This window comes from Heterodontus francisci, chromosome 7 (genome assembly GCF_036365525.1).
Source record: "Heterodontus francisci isolate sHetFra1 chromosome 7, sHetFra1.hap1, whole genome shotgun sequence".
NCBI lineage: Eukaryota > Metazoa > Chordata > Chondrichthyes > Heterodontiformes > Heterodontidae > Heterodontus > Heterodontus francisci.
Window position 1 is genome coordinate 117,744,285 of NC_090377.1, and position 17,511 is coordinate 117,761,795.

General features: G+C 40.2%; 1 protein-coding gene across 14 annotated transcripts in view; it reads right to left on the reverse strand.

Annotated features, from left to right (window-relative positions):
- Positions 1-17,511, reverse strand: part of LOC137372267 (double-stranded RNA-specific editase 1-like) — a 428,430-nt gene that overhangs the window by 72,157 nt on the left and 338,762 nt on the right. For all 14 annotated transcript variants that reach the window (XM_068035994.1, XM_068035992.1, XM_068035993.1 and 11 more), the window contains 3 exons: positions 14,845-15,013; positions 6,724-6,875; positions 2,975-3,143 (listed from right to left, as the gene is read on the reverse strand). In XM_068035994.1, the coding sequence (XP_067892095.1) occupies positions 2,975-3,143; positions 6,724-6,875; positions 14,845-15,013 (490 nt within the window). The remainder of the gene's footprint in view (positions 1-2,974; positions 3,144-6,723; positions 6,876-14,844; positions 15,014-17,511) is intronic.

Genomic DNA, 17,511 nt, shown 5'->3' on the forward strand with positions numbered 1-17,511 from the left:
GCAGGAAGGGACAGAGAGAAAAAAACTAAGACCACACTAACAGTCAAGACTAGATGTTACAAAGATAACAAAAAGACAAAACTAAAGGCTCTGTATCTGAATGCATGTAGCATTCACAACAAAGTAGACAAACTGATAGCACACATTTAAGTAAATAAATATGATCTGATAGCCATTACGGAGACGTGGCTGCAGGATGACAAGGATTGGGTCCTGAATATTAAGGGGTATATGACATTCAAGAAGAATAGGAAGCTAGGTAAAAGTGGAGGGGTAGCATTGTTAATCAAAGATGGCATTGGTGCAATAGTTAGAGATGACCTTGGTTCAGGAGATCAGGATGTAGAATCGGTTTGAGTGAAGATGAGGAATAGTAGGGGAAAGAAGTCACTAGTGGGAGTGGTCTACAGGTCCCCTAACAATGTGGGATGACGTATACAATTAGAAATATTGGGTGCTTGTGATAAAGGTATGGCAATAATCATGGGTGATTTTAATCTACATATAAACTGGAAAAATCAGATTGACAATAGTAGCCTGGATGAGGAGTTCATAGAATGCTTTCGAGATAGTTTCTTAGAGCAGCACATTCTGGAACCAACCAGACAGCAGGTTATATTAGACTTGGTGTTGTGTAATGTGACAGGATTACTTAATGACCTCAGAGTAAAGGCACCTCGAGGTAGCAGTGACCACAATATGATTGAATTTTACATCCAGTTTGAAAGGGAGGAGTGGGTCTAAGACTAGTATTTTAAACTTAAATAAGGGCAACTATGTGGGCATGAAAACTGAGCTAGCTCAGGTGAACTGGGTTACAAGGCTAGGAGATTGATCAATAGAGAAGCAGTGGCAGACTTTTGAGGGGATATTTCAGAATACTCAGAATAAGTATATTCCTACTATAAAGAAAAATTCTAAGGGGAGGACCCACCATCCATGGTGAACTAAAGAAGTAAAGGAAAGCATCAAACTTAAGGAAAAAACATAATTGCACAAAGATGAGTGGCAGGTCAGATGATTGGTCAGAATATCAAGAACAGCAGAGAATGACTAAAAGGTTAATCAGGAGAATGAAATTAGAGTATGAGAGGAAGCTAGCTAGAGATGTAAAAACAGATAGCAAGAGTTTCTACTGGTATTTAAAAAGGAAAAGAGAACGTTAAAGAGAGTGTTAGTCCTCCATAGAGTGAGAATGGGGAGTTAATAATAGATAATAAGGAAATGGCAGATGAAATGAACAAATATTTTGCTTCTGTCTTCACTGTAGAGGAAAAAAAATTCCAGTAAAAGCTGTAAATCAGGAAGTGGAAGGAAGAGAGGAACTTGCTGAAATTACAATCACCAGGCAAGCAGTACTGAGCAAACTGACAAGTCCCGTGGTCCTGATGGACTTCATCCCAGGTTCTTAAAAGAGGTGGCTAATGAGGTAGTAGATGCGTTGGTGTTAATTTTTCAAAATTCACTAGATTCTGGAAAGGTTCTATCAAACTGCAAAGTAGCAAATGTAACCCTTCATTCAAGAAGGGGGAAGGCAGAAAACAGGTAACTATAGGCCCATTAGCTTGCCATCTGTCGTGGGGGAGGTGTTAGAATCGATCAATAAGGCAGCTTTAGCTGGGCACTTAGAAAAATTCAAGGTAATCAGGAATAGTCAGTATGGTTTGTGAAAGGGAAATCATGCTTAACCAATTTATCGGAGTTCTTCGAAGGAGTAACATGCACTGTGGATAAAGGGGAGCCCGTTGAAGTTCTTTACTTGGATTTCCAGAAGGCATTTGACAAGGTGCCACATAAAGGTTATTGCGCAAAGTGGGAGCTCATGGTGTAGGGGGTAACACATTAGCATGGACAGAAGATTGGCTGGCTGGCAGAAAACAGAGAATATGCATAAATGGCTCCTTTTATGATTGGCAGGATGTGACGAGTGGAATCCCGCAGGAGTCTGTGCTGGGGCCTCAACTTTTTACAATTTATATCAATGACTTAGATGAGGGGAACAATGGCATGGTAGCTAAATTTGCAGATCACAAAGATAGGTAGGAAAGTATGTTGTGAAGAGGACATAAAGAGGTTGCAGACCGATATAGATAGGCTGAGTGAGTGGGCAGAAATCTGGCAGATGGGAGTATAATGTGGGAAAATATGAAGTTGTTCACTTTGACAGGAAGAATAAAAAAGCAGAGTATTACTTAAATGGAGAATGACTGCAGAATTCCGAGGTGCAGAGGGATCTAGGTGTTCTAATGCATGAGTCACAAAAAGTTAGTATGCAGGTACAGCAAGTAATGAAGAAGGCTAATGGAATGCTATCCTTTATTAGGAGAAGAATTGAAAATAAAAGTAAGGATGTTATGTTTCAGTTATACAGGGCATTGGTGAGACCATATCTCGAATACTGAGTGCAGTTTTGGCTCCTTATTTAAGGAAGGATATAAATGCGTTGGAGGTGGTTCAGAAGTGGTTTACTAGATTGATACCTGGTATGAGTGGGTTGTCTTATGAGGAAAGGTTGGACAGACTAGGATTGTTTTCACTGGAGTTTAGAAGAGTGAGGGGAGATTTGATTGAAGTATATAAGATCCTGAATGGTCTTAACAAGGTGGATGTGGAAATGATGTTTCCTCTTGTGGGTGAGTCCAGAACTAGGGGGCAGTGTTTTAAAATTAGGAGTCACCCTTTTAGGACAGAGATGAGAAGAATTTTTTTCTCTCAGAGTGTTTGGCGACTTTGGAACTCTCTGCCTCAGAAGGTGGTGGAGGCGGGGTCATTGAATATTTTTAAGGTGGAGGTAGATAGATTCTTGTTAGGCAAGGGAATCAAAGGTTATTGGGGTAGACGGGAGTGTGGAATTTGAGACACAATCAAATCAGCCATGATCTTATTGAATGGCGAAGCAGGCTCGAGGGGCCGAACGGCCTACTTCTGCTCCTAATTCGTATGTTCGTAAACAAATACAAGACGCGTTACTGACCTTGCTATTTTATCACTACATGACATTGTGAGCAATCTTTCTCCTTGTAACACTCCATCCCATGTCTGAATAGTGTTGCTGGATCTAACTGGAATTGTCCCTTCGCCAGATTCAATTTTTGTCCTTAGCTGACCTCGTGCCTTCCGATTTGGGTGCTTGTCTCCCTGATCTACAATTTCAGAAGAAGAGATAATAACAGGAATTGAGAGCTCAAAGTACTAATGTTAAACTTTAGGGAAAGTAGATCAGATAAGAAATGAATATTCATGAAAAAAATTCATAGTGAAGGCTTTCATACAAGTATTTACTGCATTAAACAGTTTCAGTTATATTAATAAGGGATAACACAAATGCACTTCTAAGTTTAAGTAAAAATACTAAAGCCCTTAAATATTTGTGATCGGAGTTATAATTAGATAAGAACATAAGAAATAGGGGCAGGAGTAGACCATAATGCCACTCAAGCCTCTAGTACCCTAGCTAACCTTCTATACTAACTTGACATTCCCACCCTATTCCCATATCCCTCAATAACCAAACAAAAACTATCAATCTCATCTTGAATTTACTCAATGACTCACAGCCCTCTGGGGTAGAGAATTCCAAACATTCACAATCCTCTGAATGACGAAATTTCTCCTAAACTCAGTCTACAATGGCCGACCCCTTATCCTGAGACTACGGCCCCTCTGGACACTCCAGCGATGGGAAACAGCCTCTTAGCATCTACCCTGTCTCAGCCTTCAAAGAATTTTATATGTTTCAATGAGATCACCACTCATTCTTTTAAACGCCACAGAATATCAGCCCATTCTACTCAATCTCTTCTTATGACAGCCCTCATATCCCAGGAATCAATCGACTGAACCTTCATTGCACCAACTCGAAGGCAAGTATATCTGTCCTTAGGTCAGGGGACCAAAAGTACACACAGTACTCCAGGTGTGGTTTCATCAAAGCCCTACACAATTTTATACTCCAACCCCTTGCAATAAAGGCTCACATATCATCTGTCTTCCTAATTGCTTGCTGCAACTGCATGTTAGCTTTCTGTGATTTGTGTACAAGAACATCCAAATCCCTTGGAATACAAACATGTACTAGTCTCTCACCTTTTATAAGATGTTCTGCCTTTCCCTTCTTCCTACCAAGTGGATAATATCACATTTCCCCACATTATACTCCATCTGCCACCTTCTTGCCCAATCACTTAACTGGTCTATATCCTTTTGCAGCCTCTTGGAATTCTCCTCACAGCTTACTTTCACCACCTAGCTCTGTACTGTCAGCAAACTTGGATACATTGGATACTCGGTCCCCTCATCTAAGTCATTGATACAGACTGTAAATAGCTGAGACCCAAGCACAGATCCTTGTGGCACCCCACTGGTTACACCCTAACTGTCCAAAACTGATCCATTTATTCCTACTCCTTTTTTTCTGTCCTTTAACCAATCCTCAATCCACGGCAGTATATTATCCCCAATCCCATGAGTCCTAAGCTTGTGTAATAACCTCGTGTAGCACCTTATCAACTGCCTTCTGAAAGTCCAAATATACTAAATTGTCTGGTTCCCCTTTTACACCCACAAAAATTCCAATGGATTTGTCACATACAATTTTCCTTTCATAAAACCGTGTTGATTGTGCTTGATCATATTGTAATTTTCCAAGTCTTCTATTATCATGTCCCTAATAGAGTCTATAATTTTTCCCTATTACCAATGTAATTTTCCTATAGTTCCCTGTGTTCTCTCTCCCTCCTTTCTTCAACAGTAGGTTTACATTTGCTACCTTCCAATCCATGGGGACCATTCTAGTATCGAGCGAATTCTGGAAAATCAAAAGCAATGCATCCATTATCTTTGCATTCTTTTAAAACTTTGGGATGTAGGCCACCAGGTTCCGGGGATTTGTTGGCTTTTAGTACCAGTAATTTGTCCAGTACTTTTTTTGACTAATATTACTTTACATTCCTCATGTTCATTAGACCCTTGGTTCCCCAATATTCTACCTTGCTAGTTACATCCTGAAAAATCTCTCAATAAATTTGTCAAACACAATTTCCCTTTCTTAAAACCATGCTGAATTTGCTTAATCATATTGTAATGTTCCAAGTACCCTGTATGTTCTTTGTAGCTTCTACTGTGAAGAAAGGTACAAAATAGATGTTTAATGTCTCTGCCATTTCCTTATTCCCCATCATCATTTTGCCTGTCTCTGTAACATGGATAATGCATCTAAAATACATTAAAAAATTTACATCTACATGCACTTCCTTTATGAACTTGTTCCATGCAAAAATTCTATGTTCACATTTAGGATGGAAACTGCCTATGTAAAGTGGTTATGCTGTAATTACACCCTCCTGACAGTGATAGAGAACCGAGTTACAGCATTACTTTCTCCCAACTCCACATCTGGTACTGTGGAGGCACTCCTATGCTCCAACCAGCTCTACTTTTCAGCATCCTGGTGAAGCTGCCAATACTGCTGAGCTGCTGGCCCTCTGATTGGCCGGCAGCTCTCGGAGGTGGGAGCTCCATCTTTAAAAGGGATGGGGATCCCAGCTTGTGTAATTTAGAAGTTAAAAAAACGGAGGATCACTCCGGAGACACGAAAAGGCTGAGGCGGGCTTTCCTCTGCCTTTTTGGCCTGGTGCCAGGAGCCCTCACTCCAGCACCAAAATTCATCCCTCTATCTATATCCCCGGAAACCTTATATCACTCCTCAAAATTGGCCCAAACTTAGCAAAATGATGGCCAGTTTCTCTACCGCCTTTTCAAGGCTTGGATTATCCATTATGGTATTGGCCATTCTTGTTTTGGTTGAAGACAAGATGAAACTCAATTTGTAAATAAACTATTTTGTCCATGAGGAAGGATGTCAATAGCATCTAACATTTAGTTTGAGGAAGCAAACTGTTAATTTTTAGGTAACCTTACTCGGTATTTCCATGCCAACTATCTGTTCAGATAGTTCTTTTTTTCCCCCTCTTCCCATACAATAACTCAATTGCACAAGTTCAGGACAATGGGTAACACATATGTCCCACAAGCTCTCTGGATCTCTACATGTACCAATGGAAGTATCCCATATCCCATGGGATATGTGAAGGTTAAACTAATTCTAGGCAGGATGCTATATTGCACAAGCCATAAATTGGGTATATAGCCTATTCAACTATTCATATGATCATGACTTTCCTGATTTTATAGGTTACTCATTATTGATTCACAGTTTTGTTGTGGAAAGGTAAGATTTTTTAAAATTTACTTTCACTGGTCTTATTTTAGAAAGGTCTAAAATCCAGATTTCCTCAAACCAGTGTTGCCCAGGTCAAGAATTGCCAAATTCTCAATTCTGGAAAGATTGCCTCTCAAAATAATACTTATTATTGCTCAAAAGATTATCAATAGATCCCATGCATTCCTAATAGTAAGTTCTGACGAAAGGTCACCGACCTGAAATGTTAATGGTTTGCCTTTCTACAGATGTTGCCTGACCTGCTGAGTATTTCCAGTATTTTCTGTTCCTATTCCTAATACTAGCTCCCTCCCGTTAGTTTCAGAAGTGAAAAGTCACTGACTGTAACACCTAGTGAATCGAGCAAGTAGTGAAGACTGAAATAAATCTAAGACTGGTTAAGGGGACCATACCTCAATTACATGAGCCAGCAAGGGACTATTGTTGTGTGTGGCTTTTTCCCTATACCATTTCTGTTAGAGCAACCAGCAACAAACCCTTACCCTCTACTGCTGCCTCATGTGGTGAGAAGATGCGGGCATCACCACATGGTGACGTACTGATGTAAAGGTGGAACTGCACATTCTCCTTAAGTTTGAAGCCGCCTTCTTCACACTTAACAAAAATGGATTTGTGGTGGTCTTCTGTCTTGTTGCTATAAAGATAACAAAGTATTATTATACAACACTGAAAACTCCAGTCTACACGAGATCATTGCAAGTACAACTTTGTGTGCTCGACTGAGAAAATGCATATAAAGTATACTTGTAAACACAAGAACACCAAGAAATAGGATCAGGAGTAGACCATATGGCCCATCGAGCCTGTTCCGCCATTCAATATCATAGCTGACCTTAGGCTTCAACTCCACTTTCCTGCCTGCTTGGCATATCCCTCAATTCCCTGAGAGACGAAAAATCTGTTAATCCCAGCCTTAAATGTATTCAACGATGGAGCATCCACAACCCTCTGGGGTAGAGAATTCCAAAGATTCACAACCCTTTGAGTGAAGTAATTTCTCCTCACTTCAGTCCTAATTGATTGGCCCCTTGTCCTGAGACTGTATCCCCACGTTTTAGATTCCTCAACCAGCGGAAACAATCTCTCAGTGTCTACCCTATCCAGCCCCTTCAGAATCTTGTATGTTTCAATGAGATTGCCTCTTACTCTTCTAAACTCCCAACAGTATAGGCCCAATTTACTCAGCCTCTCATCATAGGTCAACCCCCTCATCCCAAATAACACAATGATAACACTATGCCCAAACAGAACATCCGTGTTGACCTGGTCAGCGACATGGGGTTGATGACAAAAATAAAAGTTAAACAGAGTTCTAGTCAGTAACAATAGGAAGATCCTAGATATCATTCTTTTTGCCGGAATGGGCGTACATCAAGAAAGATGCCATTCTAGGGTTTACTGTACCAAAACATAATGCTTTTCAAATACAATGCTACCACACATTCCAAGAACATAAAGAAGATTTGAAAACAAAGGATTGCTACTTTGCCAAAGAGCATGACATCAAGACTGACAGAAATGTTGGATAAAACAGAACCTTCATTGTGTGGAAAACTTGAAATAAAGAAAAAATGTATCAATCTTCCTTACTATCTCAAGGGACCCATGTAGAGACATCACAGTTAATGGACCAACAAAGATCTGAAATAATTCTAAATGCTATGGATTGTAAGTAGAAGTCACTGCCAGCCTGGTTATCAATATCAATGATTTCACGACCTTTTTGAACTTCATAACTGTAAAGAATCTCCATTATATTTTCACGGCTGCATAAAGTAATAGAAGTTCCAGCCTGGATGAAGATAATTGGGTAATTCCCCCGTCAATCACACCCAGAGACCACACTGCTCTAAGTAACTAGGATTGATGTTATGCACATAGTTTGTATTATGTAACTATCCTCCATTTTCTGCATTTTGCTGGAAAAATAAGGCCACTTTTATTGATACGTTCTGTATTCTGTAGCTTCGATTGTGAGTTTGGTAAATTAAAACCATAGTTTCGCCTGCCTCCAACTCTTTGGTTTACATAGTGGTGTCAACATTCACTCCATTTTTCATTGGGAATTTACAACTTGACAGTATTTGTCTTTTGCGCCCATCTACTGTGAAAACATTCTCTGGAGTAATCCAGAGAAGTTTTCTGCAGCTCCCAGAAGAAAATGATTCATTCTTATTGTTGATTACTTGCAGGCAATCTCCCATCAAGACAAAAGTAGTTTGACTATTAAAGCAAATGCATATGTTTTTCAGAATGAAGTGAGTTTTATTACCTAACAAATGTATAGATCAAATCCACCTTGGCAATTAAATAATACTGATCACTGAGCTGACAACTTGCAGTCTATAGCATTTGTAATTGTATTGGGCCTCTGTAGGCCCATTAACTATGATGTCTCTACATGGCGTCTTATTTATTAGGCCTGTAATTTTGCATTGTCCTCAATCTGGATGAATTGCCCATGTAAGGCATTGAAAGACCTGTTCTTTGACCTGCGTGACAGAACTTTCATTGCAATAAGGCTAGAGGTTGCAAGAATGGTAAAAAGACAGAATTAAAGATTCGGTATCTGAATGCATGCAGCATTCAAAACAAAACTGATTAATTGATAGTGCAAATGGAAATAAATATGTATGATCAGATAGCCATTTCAGAGATGTGGTTGCAAGGTGATCAAAGCTGGGACCTAAATATTCAAGGATATGTGACATTTCGGAAGGAAAGGAAGTTAGAAAAAGTGGGGGGTAGTTCTGTCAAATAAGGATGACATCAGTAAAGTAGTGAGAAATGACTTTAGTTCAGAAGATCAAGATGTTGAATCAAGTTGGGTAGAGATAAGAAATAGCAAAGGTAAGAAGTCACTTGCAGGAGTAGTTTATAGGCCTCTAACATAGCTATACTGTTGGACAGAATATACAGGGAGAAATAATGGGGGCCTGTAAGAAAGGTACTGCAATAATTATGGGTGATTTGAATCTTCATATAGATTGCACAGATCAGATTGGCAAAGGTAGCCTGGAAGATGAGTTCAGAGTGCATTTCTTCGAGCAGTACGTTCTAGTGCCAATCAGGGAGCAGGCTATTTTAGACCTGGTAATGTGCAATAAGACAGGATTAAATAATGACCTCATAGTAAGGGAGCCTCTAGGCAACAGTGATCATAATAGAATTTCACATTCAATTTGAGGGTGAGAAGTGTGAGTCTAAGACTGGTGTCTTAAACTTAAATAAAGGCAATTAAAAGGGTATGAGGACAGAGTTAGCTAAAGTGAACTGGGAAAATAGGTTAAAAGGTAGGACAATAGAGAAGCAGTGGCAGACATTTAAGGAGATATTTCATAACTCTATGAGAAGGATGCACCATCCAGGCTAACAACGGAAGTTAAGGATAGTAACAAATTGAAAGAAAAAGCATACAATACTAAGAAGATTAGTGAGAAAGGTGAGAAGATTGGACAGATTTTAGAAACCAGCAAAGAATGACTAAAAATTAATGAGCGAGTATGAGGGAAAGCTAGCTAGAAACATAAAACAGATAGAGCTTCTACAGGTATTTAAAAAGGAAAAGTGCAACTCAAGTGAGTGTTGGTCCCACAGAGGGTGAGAATGGGGAATTAATAATGGAAAACAAGGAAATGGTATTTTGTGTCTGTCTTCACTGCAGAAGACACAAAAAACATCCCAAAAATACTTGAAAATCAAGAGGTAAAGGGAGGGAGGAACTTAAAATAATCACAATCACTGGGGAAAACTATTTGAACTATTAATAACTCTAATAACTATTAGTATGTGCATAGTTTTGGTCTCATCTAAGGAAGGATATACTTGCCATAGATGGAGCGCACCAGAGGTTCACCAGACCAATCCCTGGGATGGCGGGATTGTCTTACGAGGAGAGATTGCAGAAACTGGGCCTGTATTCTCTAAAATTTCAAAGAATGAGCGGTGATCTCATTGAAACTTACAAAATTCTTACAGGGTGTGACAGGGTAGATGTGGATAGGATGTTTCCTCTGGCTGGAAATTCCCTAGATCCCGGAAAGGTCCCAGCTGATTCAAAAATCGCAAATGTCATACCTCTACTCAAGAAAGGAGGGAGACAGAAAGCAGGAAACTATAGGCCAGTTAGCCTAACATCTGTCATAGGGAAAATGCTAGAATTCATTAGCAAGCAGGTAATAGCAGGACATTTAGAAAATCATAATACAATCCAGCAGAGCCAACATGGTTTTGTGAAAGGGAAATTATGTTTGACTAATTAATTAGAGTTCTTTGAGGAAGTAACAAGCAAGGTGGATAAAGGGGAACCTGTATTTGTGCTGTACTGGATTTGCAAAAGGGACACAGTCTCAGAATATGGGAAAAGTCATTTAAGATTGAGGTGAAGAGGAACTTCTTTACTCAGAGTGGTGAATCTGTGGAATTCTACCCCAGACAGCTGTGGAAGCTCGATCATTTGAGCATGTTCAAGACAGAAATCGATAGATTTCTGGATACTAATGACATCAAGGGATATGGGGATAGTGGGGAAAACTGGTGTAGAGGTAGATGATCTGTTTGAATGGCAGAGCAGACTCGATGGGCCAAATGGCCTACTCCTGCTCCTATTTCCTATGATCCTATAACTAAACGGCTGACAAGTCCCCTGGACCTGATGGCTTGCATCTGACGGCCTTAAAAGAAGTGGCTACAGAGATAGTAGATGCATTGGTTGTGATCTTCCAAAATTCCCTAGATTCTGGAAAGGTCCCAGCTGATTGAAAAATTGCAAATGTAACACCTGTACTCAAGAAAGGAGGGAGACAATAAGCAGGAAACTATAGGTCAGTTAGCCTAACATCTGTCATAGGGAAAATGCTAGAATCCATTATTAGGCAGGTAACAGCAGGACATTTAGAAAGTCATAATACAATCCGGCATAGCCAACATGGCTTTGTGAAAGGGAAATTAAGTTGGACTAATTTATTAGAGTTTTTTGAGGAAGTAACAAGCAAGGTGGATCAAGGGGAACCGAAAGATGTGATGTACTTGGATTTCCAAAAGGCATTCAATAAGGAGCCACATCAAAGGTTATTACACAAAATAAGAACTCATGGTGTAGATGGGGTAACATATTAGCATGGATAGAGGAGTAATTAGCTAACAGGAAGCATAGAGTAGGGATAAAGGGGACATTTTTGGGTTGGCAAGCTGTTACTAGTGGACTGCCACAGGGATCAGTGCTGGGCCCTCATCTATTTACAATCTATATCAATTACTTGGATGAAGGGACCAAATGTATGGAGTTAAATTTGCTAATGAGAGAAAGATAGTTAGGAAAGTAAGCTATCAAGAAGACATAAAGAGTCTACAAAAGGATTTAGATCGGTTAAGTGAGTGGGCAAAAATTTGGCAGATGGAGTATAATGTGGGAAAGTGAACCTGTCCACTTTGGCAGGAAGAATAGAAAAGCAGCATATTATTTGAATGGAGACTGTAGAACTCTACGGCACAGCAATGCCCCCACGGTGGCTGTGGTGGGGAAGAGACGGTTGCCCACCTCCTCCTGGAATGTGTCTTTGCAAAGCAGGTGTGGAAAGAGATGCAGTAGTTTTTGTTGAGGTTCATCCCAAGCAGCTCTGTAACACAGCAGTCTGTGCTCTACGGGCTGTTCTCAGGGTCGCACACCGAGACAAACATCAACTGCTGCTGGAGGACTATCAATTCGGTGAAAGACGCCCTTTGGTCTGCCCGAAACTTGCTGGTCTTCCAGCGCAAAGAGTTGTCCACGACCGAATGTTGCAGACTGGCACATTCCAAGGTCCAGGACTACGTGCTGAGGGATGCACTAAAGCTTGGGGCAGCTGCAGCAAAGGCTCAATGGGGAAAGACCACAGTGTAAGGTCCCCCCACCAAGCTGAACTGAGGGGCTGGATCCATGGGAAACCCCACGAACTGTATCGGGAAAATTTCTGTCTCCTGTATAATGTAAAAATGTATCTGGCATGACAAATGTGAAATAGAAGGGTTGTGAGGCAACTCATGATTGTATAGAAGGAAACTGATCACCTTTGCACTGTTTGTATTTTTTGACTTGATGCTGTTTTAAACTCTTTGGGAATGTAATTTTTACAGATTTTTATGAATAAAGTATATTTTGGAAATAAAAAAAAAACAGAGGGATCTGGTAAATGAATCACAGGTTAGTATGCAGGTACAGCAAGAGATTAGGAAGACAAATGGAATGTTGCTGTTTATTGCAAAGAGAATAGAGTATAAAAGTAGGGAAGTGTTGCTACAACTGTACAGGGTCTTAGTTAGACCACATCTGGGGTACTGTGTAGCTTTGTTAGCTTTACTTAAGAAAGGATATAATTGCATTGGAAGCAGTTCAGAGAAGATTCAGTCAACTGACTCCTGGGATGAAGGGGTTATCTTATAAGGAAAGGTTAAGCAGGTTGGCCTATTCCCATTGGACTTTAGAAGAATGAGAGGTGATCTTATTGAAACATACAAGATCCTGAGGATACTTGACAGAATGGATGCTGAGTGGATGTTTCCCCTTGTCGGGGAGTCTAGAACTAAGAGACACAGTTTAAAAATTAGGGGTCTCCCATTTAAGACTGTGATAAGGAGAAATTCTTTCTCTCAGAAGGTTGTGTGAAATTCTCTTCCTTAGAGAACAGTGGAGGTTGGGTCATTGAATACATTCAAGGTTGAGTTAGACAGGTTTTTGATTGATAAGGGAGTCAAGGTTTATGGGGGACAGACAGGAAAGTGGAGTTGAGGCCACAATCAAATCAGCCATGATCTTATCAAATGGTTGAACAGGCTTGAGGGGCCGAATGACCTACTCCTGCTCCTAGTTCTTGTGTGTTTTTATAAGTATTTCACAGTGGTGTAGTTTTGGTTAACTGTGAGAGATATCAATCTTGTCTTATTTTGTGTCAGCCTGCATCACAGGGAAGTAAAACATACAAGCCGGGCTGGTAGTGCATATTCTTCAGCTACCTTCTTGCTAGCCGGGCTCCAAGGAAAGCCGAGGACTCTGGCATCGCGTTCTCACATAAAAGCTTTTCCTCGTGCAAGTATGGTGCAAGTACAGGGCTTTAGCTTTGAACCAGTTTTTAAAGTTATGGTGAGAGGTGTTCTACTATTGCATTCCCTCAACAGGGCTCTTTGAAGAACAGAGAATTCGCCTGCTATTCTGACCAACATTCTCCTCAAACATCAGCATAAAAAAAGCTAAACTAGTAATTTATCTAATTTACTATCACTGAAATCTTAGGTGCAAATTGGCCCTACTAACAGTGGTTACAATTCAAAAAGCAATTTCACTGTATCCAAAGTGCTTTGGGACATCTTGAGGATATGCTTGAAAGCTGCATTTTTTCTCTCTCTCACTACCTATTACTATAACATGCACTTATGTAACAGCTTTAATGTAAAAGAAATCCAAAATGCTTCACAGAGGCACACGTGAATGGAAAATGGATGCGGAACCAAAAAATACATTTAGAGTGGGTGACAATAAGCTTGGTCAGAGGTGGGATTTAACCAGGGTATTAAAGGATGATGAGGAAGTGGAGAGGCAGTGACACTTAGGGAAGGAATTCCACGGTTTGGGGTGAATTTACCAGTTGGTGGTCAGAGGAAGAGAGATTACGGGGAGGTTGTAACACTGGAGAAAGTTACAAAGATAAGGAAGGATGAGGCCATGAAAGGTTTTCATGGGTGAGTGAGACATGATGTAGGATATGTTCAGAATTTTGGAAGTCTCTAAAGAGTGAAGTATGGTGGGGGGAACCAGTCATGGACAATGAAGGGGAGAGGTTGACCATGTCAAAGACTGCAGAACCGCTAATGCACCATGGTCTCAGACACCGAGAATGTATTTTGAGACTTTGGTTAAGCTGGTATTGGTGCTTCGGAGGGGCAAAAACCTGATCAAAGAAGTTCGAAACGAATTGCAGGAATGATACACACAACTCTGGGAGGTGACTACATATTCAAAAACTGTGGCAAGGACAAGGGAGCTTGAGATGGGGTAACTGTTAACAAGGATGGGTTGGGTGGGGGGGGGGGTTTGCGATTAAGGGTGTTTTTTCTGGAAGGGCTGATGACAATAGTTTTGCAAAGGCGGGGGGCTGCGGCAAAGAGGGAACCATTTACAATGTCAGTTAGCATGAGGGCCAGAAATGGAAGTCAGCAGGTTATGCAAATAGGCTCAAGAGAGCAGAAGGTGGAGCACATCAGTGAGATTAGCTTGGAGCCACCATAGAAGGAGATAGGTGAGCAAATACAGAGAGATGGGGGCTCAGGATTAGAATGGGGAGTGGGTATCTTGTTGGGCAAGGAGAAAAGGGAGAAACATCAGAAGCAGTGGAATAGATGAGCTCATTGCAGTTGTTGTTAGAGGTAAGGATGGAGAGGGCAGTGAGTAGGGTTTAAGACAACAGTTGGTGGTGGAGAAAATAAATCATCTATCAATCATAGGATAGTTGCTGTCAGAGTGACCTGAGAAATCAAAATACCAAATGAAATCCATTTAAGAACATATACTGTAGCATAATAGCACTGCTATAAAATCTGGGACAGCACAGTGATTCTTTAGCTCTACCCACCTTAAATGGTACTCCATTTGGGAATAGAGAAACCTGATGAGGGATCTGCGTGCAACAATTTCAGCATGACAATCATTCAGGGCCAAGCCTCGGTCACTCATATACTCGCCATTGATGCATTTAGTTCCTGTGGCGACACAGATAACCTGGGCATCTTTAACATCAGATCCTGGTTTTAGAAGTTAGGGTGAGGGAAAGAGGGAAGGTGAGAAACAGAAAGCCAGTAAAGTACATCATTAGGACCAAACACATTTACAGCATAGAAGACCAGTCTGTCCATTGTGTCTGTACTGGCTCTTTGCGACAGCAATTCAAAGCAAATCTCACTGCCCCTTTTCCTCTCAAAGCCATGCATCTGCTGCAAATGTTTATCCAATTTTCCCTTAAAAGATGCAGTGGTTTCTTTTCTGATGCAAATCATTAGATGCGCTAACTTTGCATAAGGAGATTCCTCCTAATCCCCCTCACTCTCCAGATGACCGATGAACTATCATCACTGACTCCTGAACCAGAGAAAATAGTCTTAATCACCTCATCAATACTTAATTTTCAAACACTGATATCTGGGCCATCTCACTCCCAAACCCTCTACAATCCAGTCTTTACTCTCTTTGTTTTGATGTAAGCCAAGCAGAAAGTCTCAATTATTTTTTTAGTATTTCTGTTACAGCCACAAATTCTGTTCCATACTTTTTACCCTCATTTTTATACAAATTGCACAAATATTGTAAATGATGTTGAAATTCAATCTACTGATAATAATAATACATAAATAATACGAGAATGTTGTGAAGGATAACTTCCCATCTAATATTGTATAGATCAGCTCCATTGCATTCCGAATGGAAAATATTGACCACTGCACACTCCCATTCATATTACTCAGACTACCTTGAATCATCAGCTCTGAACTCACGGATTTTTAAAAATTCTTTCATGGGATATCGGCATCACTGGCCTTAAACTGAGTGGCTTGCTAGGCCATTTCAGGGAGCGGTTAAGAGTCAACCACGTTGCTGTGGGTCTGAAGTCACATGTAGGCCAGACCAGGTAAGGACAGCAGATTTCCTTCCCTAAAGGACATTAGCGAACCAGATGGTTCACAACAATTGATGATAGTTTCATGGTACCATTACAGAGACTAGCTTTCAATTCCAGATTTTTTAATCAATTGAATTTAAACTCCACCAGCTGCCATAGTGGGATTTGAACCTGTGTCCCCAGGGCATCAGGCCTGGGCCTCTGGATTACTAGTCCAGTGCCATTACCTCTACGTCACTGTCTCCCCACTACAGTACTCCCATCTGTTGAGACAAGGAAAGGAAGGAGTTAACTTGAAAATGAACAGTAAAAACAGTTGGGACATATGATAATATGTGATTGATTAAATTATTAGAAGACAAAAGCCCTGATCACCTCAGGAATGGATTAAATTAGAAGACAAAGACTCTGATCACATCAGCAACATTAAATTAACAGCCTGAAAACTCATTTGTTAGGCTAAAACTGGGAGTGGCTGAGACTAGCACAAACAGAAGAGGGCGATTCAACAACTTCTAACCAACTACGGAGTTTATGGAAATAAGCAGGAGATTTGACTGTATAAAAAGGGATGATCTGATTAAAGCCGTGGTACTGTATGAAAAACCTGTTCTGAGCCTTGACTGCATCCTGCTTACTGTACTGTAACACTGAACTAAAGGCAAGACAAAAGACAAGGAATGAATCTGTCGATCATTGTACCTGATGGATTTAACTTCTCCATCTCCCCATAGCACTCACAAGAACAATTCATTTTGAACATTACCATCTCACAAATCCTTCATGTTTCTTCATACTAACAAAGCTGTCCCCTTATTGTATCCTGCAAATCAGGCAATAATATTACTCTATAGTAGTATCACAGCAACCTCTCGAACTTTTAATAGTTTTAGCTATCTAGCCATTAGTACTGTTTCCAAGTTAAGACCATGGTACAGTTTGGAAAAAAATGATTTAATATTGGGGTTCAGTTGATGTTGCTTTAATAGTTTATAATAAATATATTTGTGTATAATATAACCTTGCTCCCTACAATAATCATCTATAATGCTAAAAACAGAAATAAATCAGTGAATGTATTAAAAGTAATTATAAAAATTTACACCAGTAAATAACTCAATAAATCAATGCAACATCAAATAATTGATTAAACATCTAGCCTGAAAAAAATGCCTGACATCACAAGAACAATGATTCGTAAACAATCATAGAAAGCATGAAGTTTAATACGGTTGCACAAAGGAAGGCTTAAAATAGTTATCTTAGTGCTAAGTAAAATGACTATGATATAAACATCCCACTGATAGCAGGATATTGCAGCATTTATTTCACCCATGATAAGGATGTTTAAAAAGGCATTTGGATCCATGGCAGCGGAGACAGAGGAGTAGAAATTCATCTCGGGTGGTAGTGCAAAACGTGTGGAATTGAATGGGCTGCCCATTATATGCAGTGTCTAATATGCAGTTCCACTGCAGTCAATGAAATTAAATATTAGGCGTTGTGTATAATGGGAGACTGACTCGATACTGCCTACTCTGCATCAACGCCGGAGACGGATTTGCACTCCATAGAGGAGAAAGCAAGGAAGTTATGTTAAATCTTTGTAAATCACTGGTTAGGCCC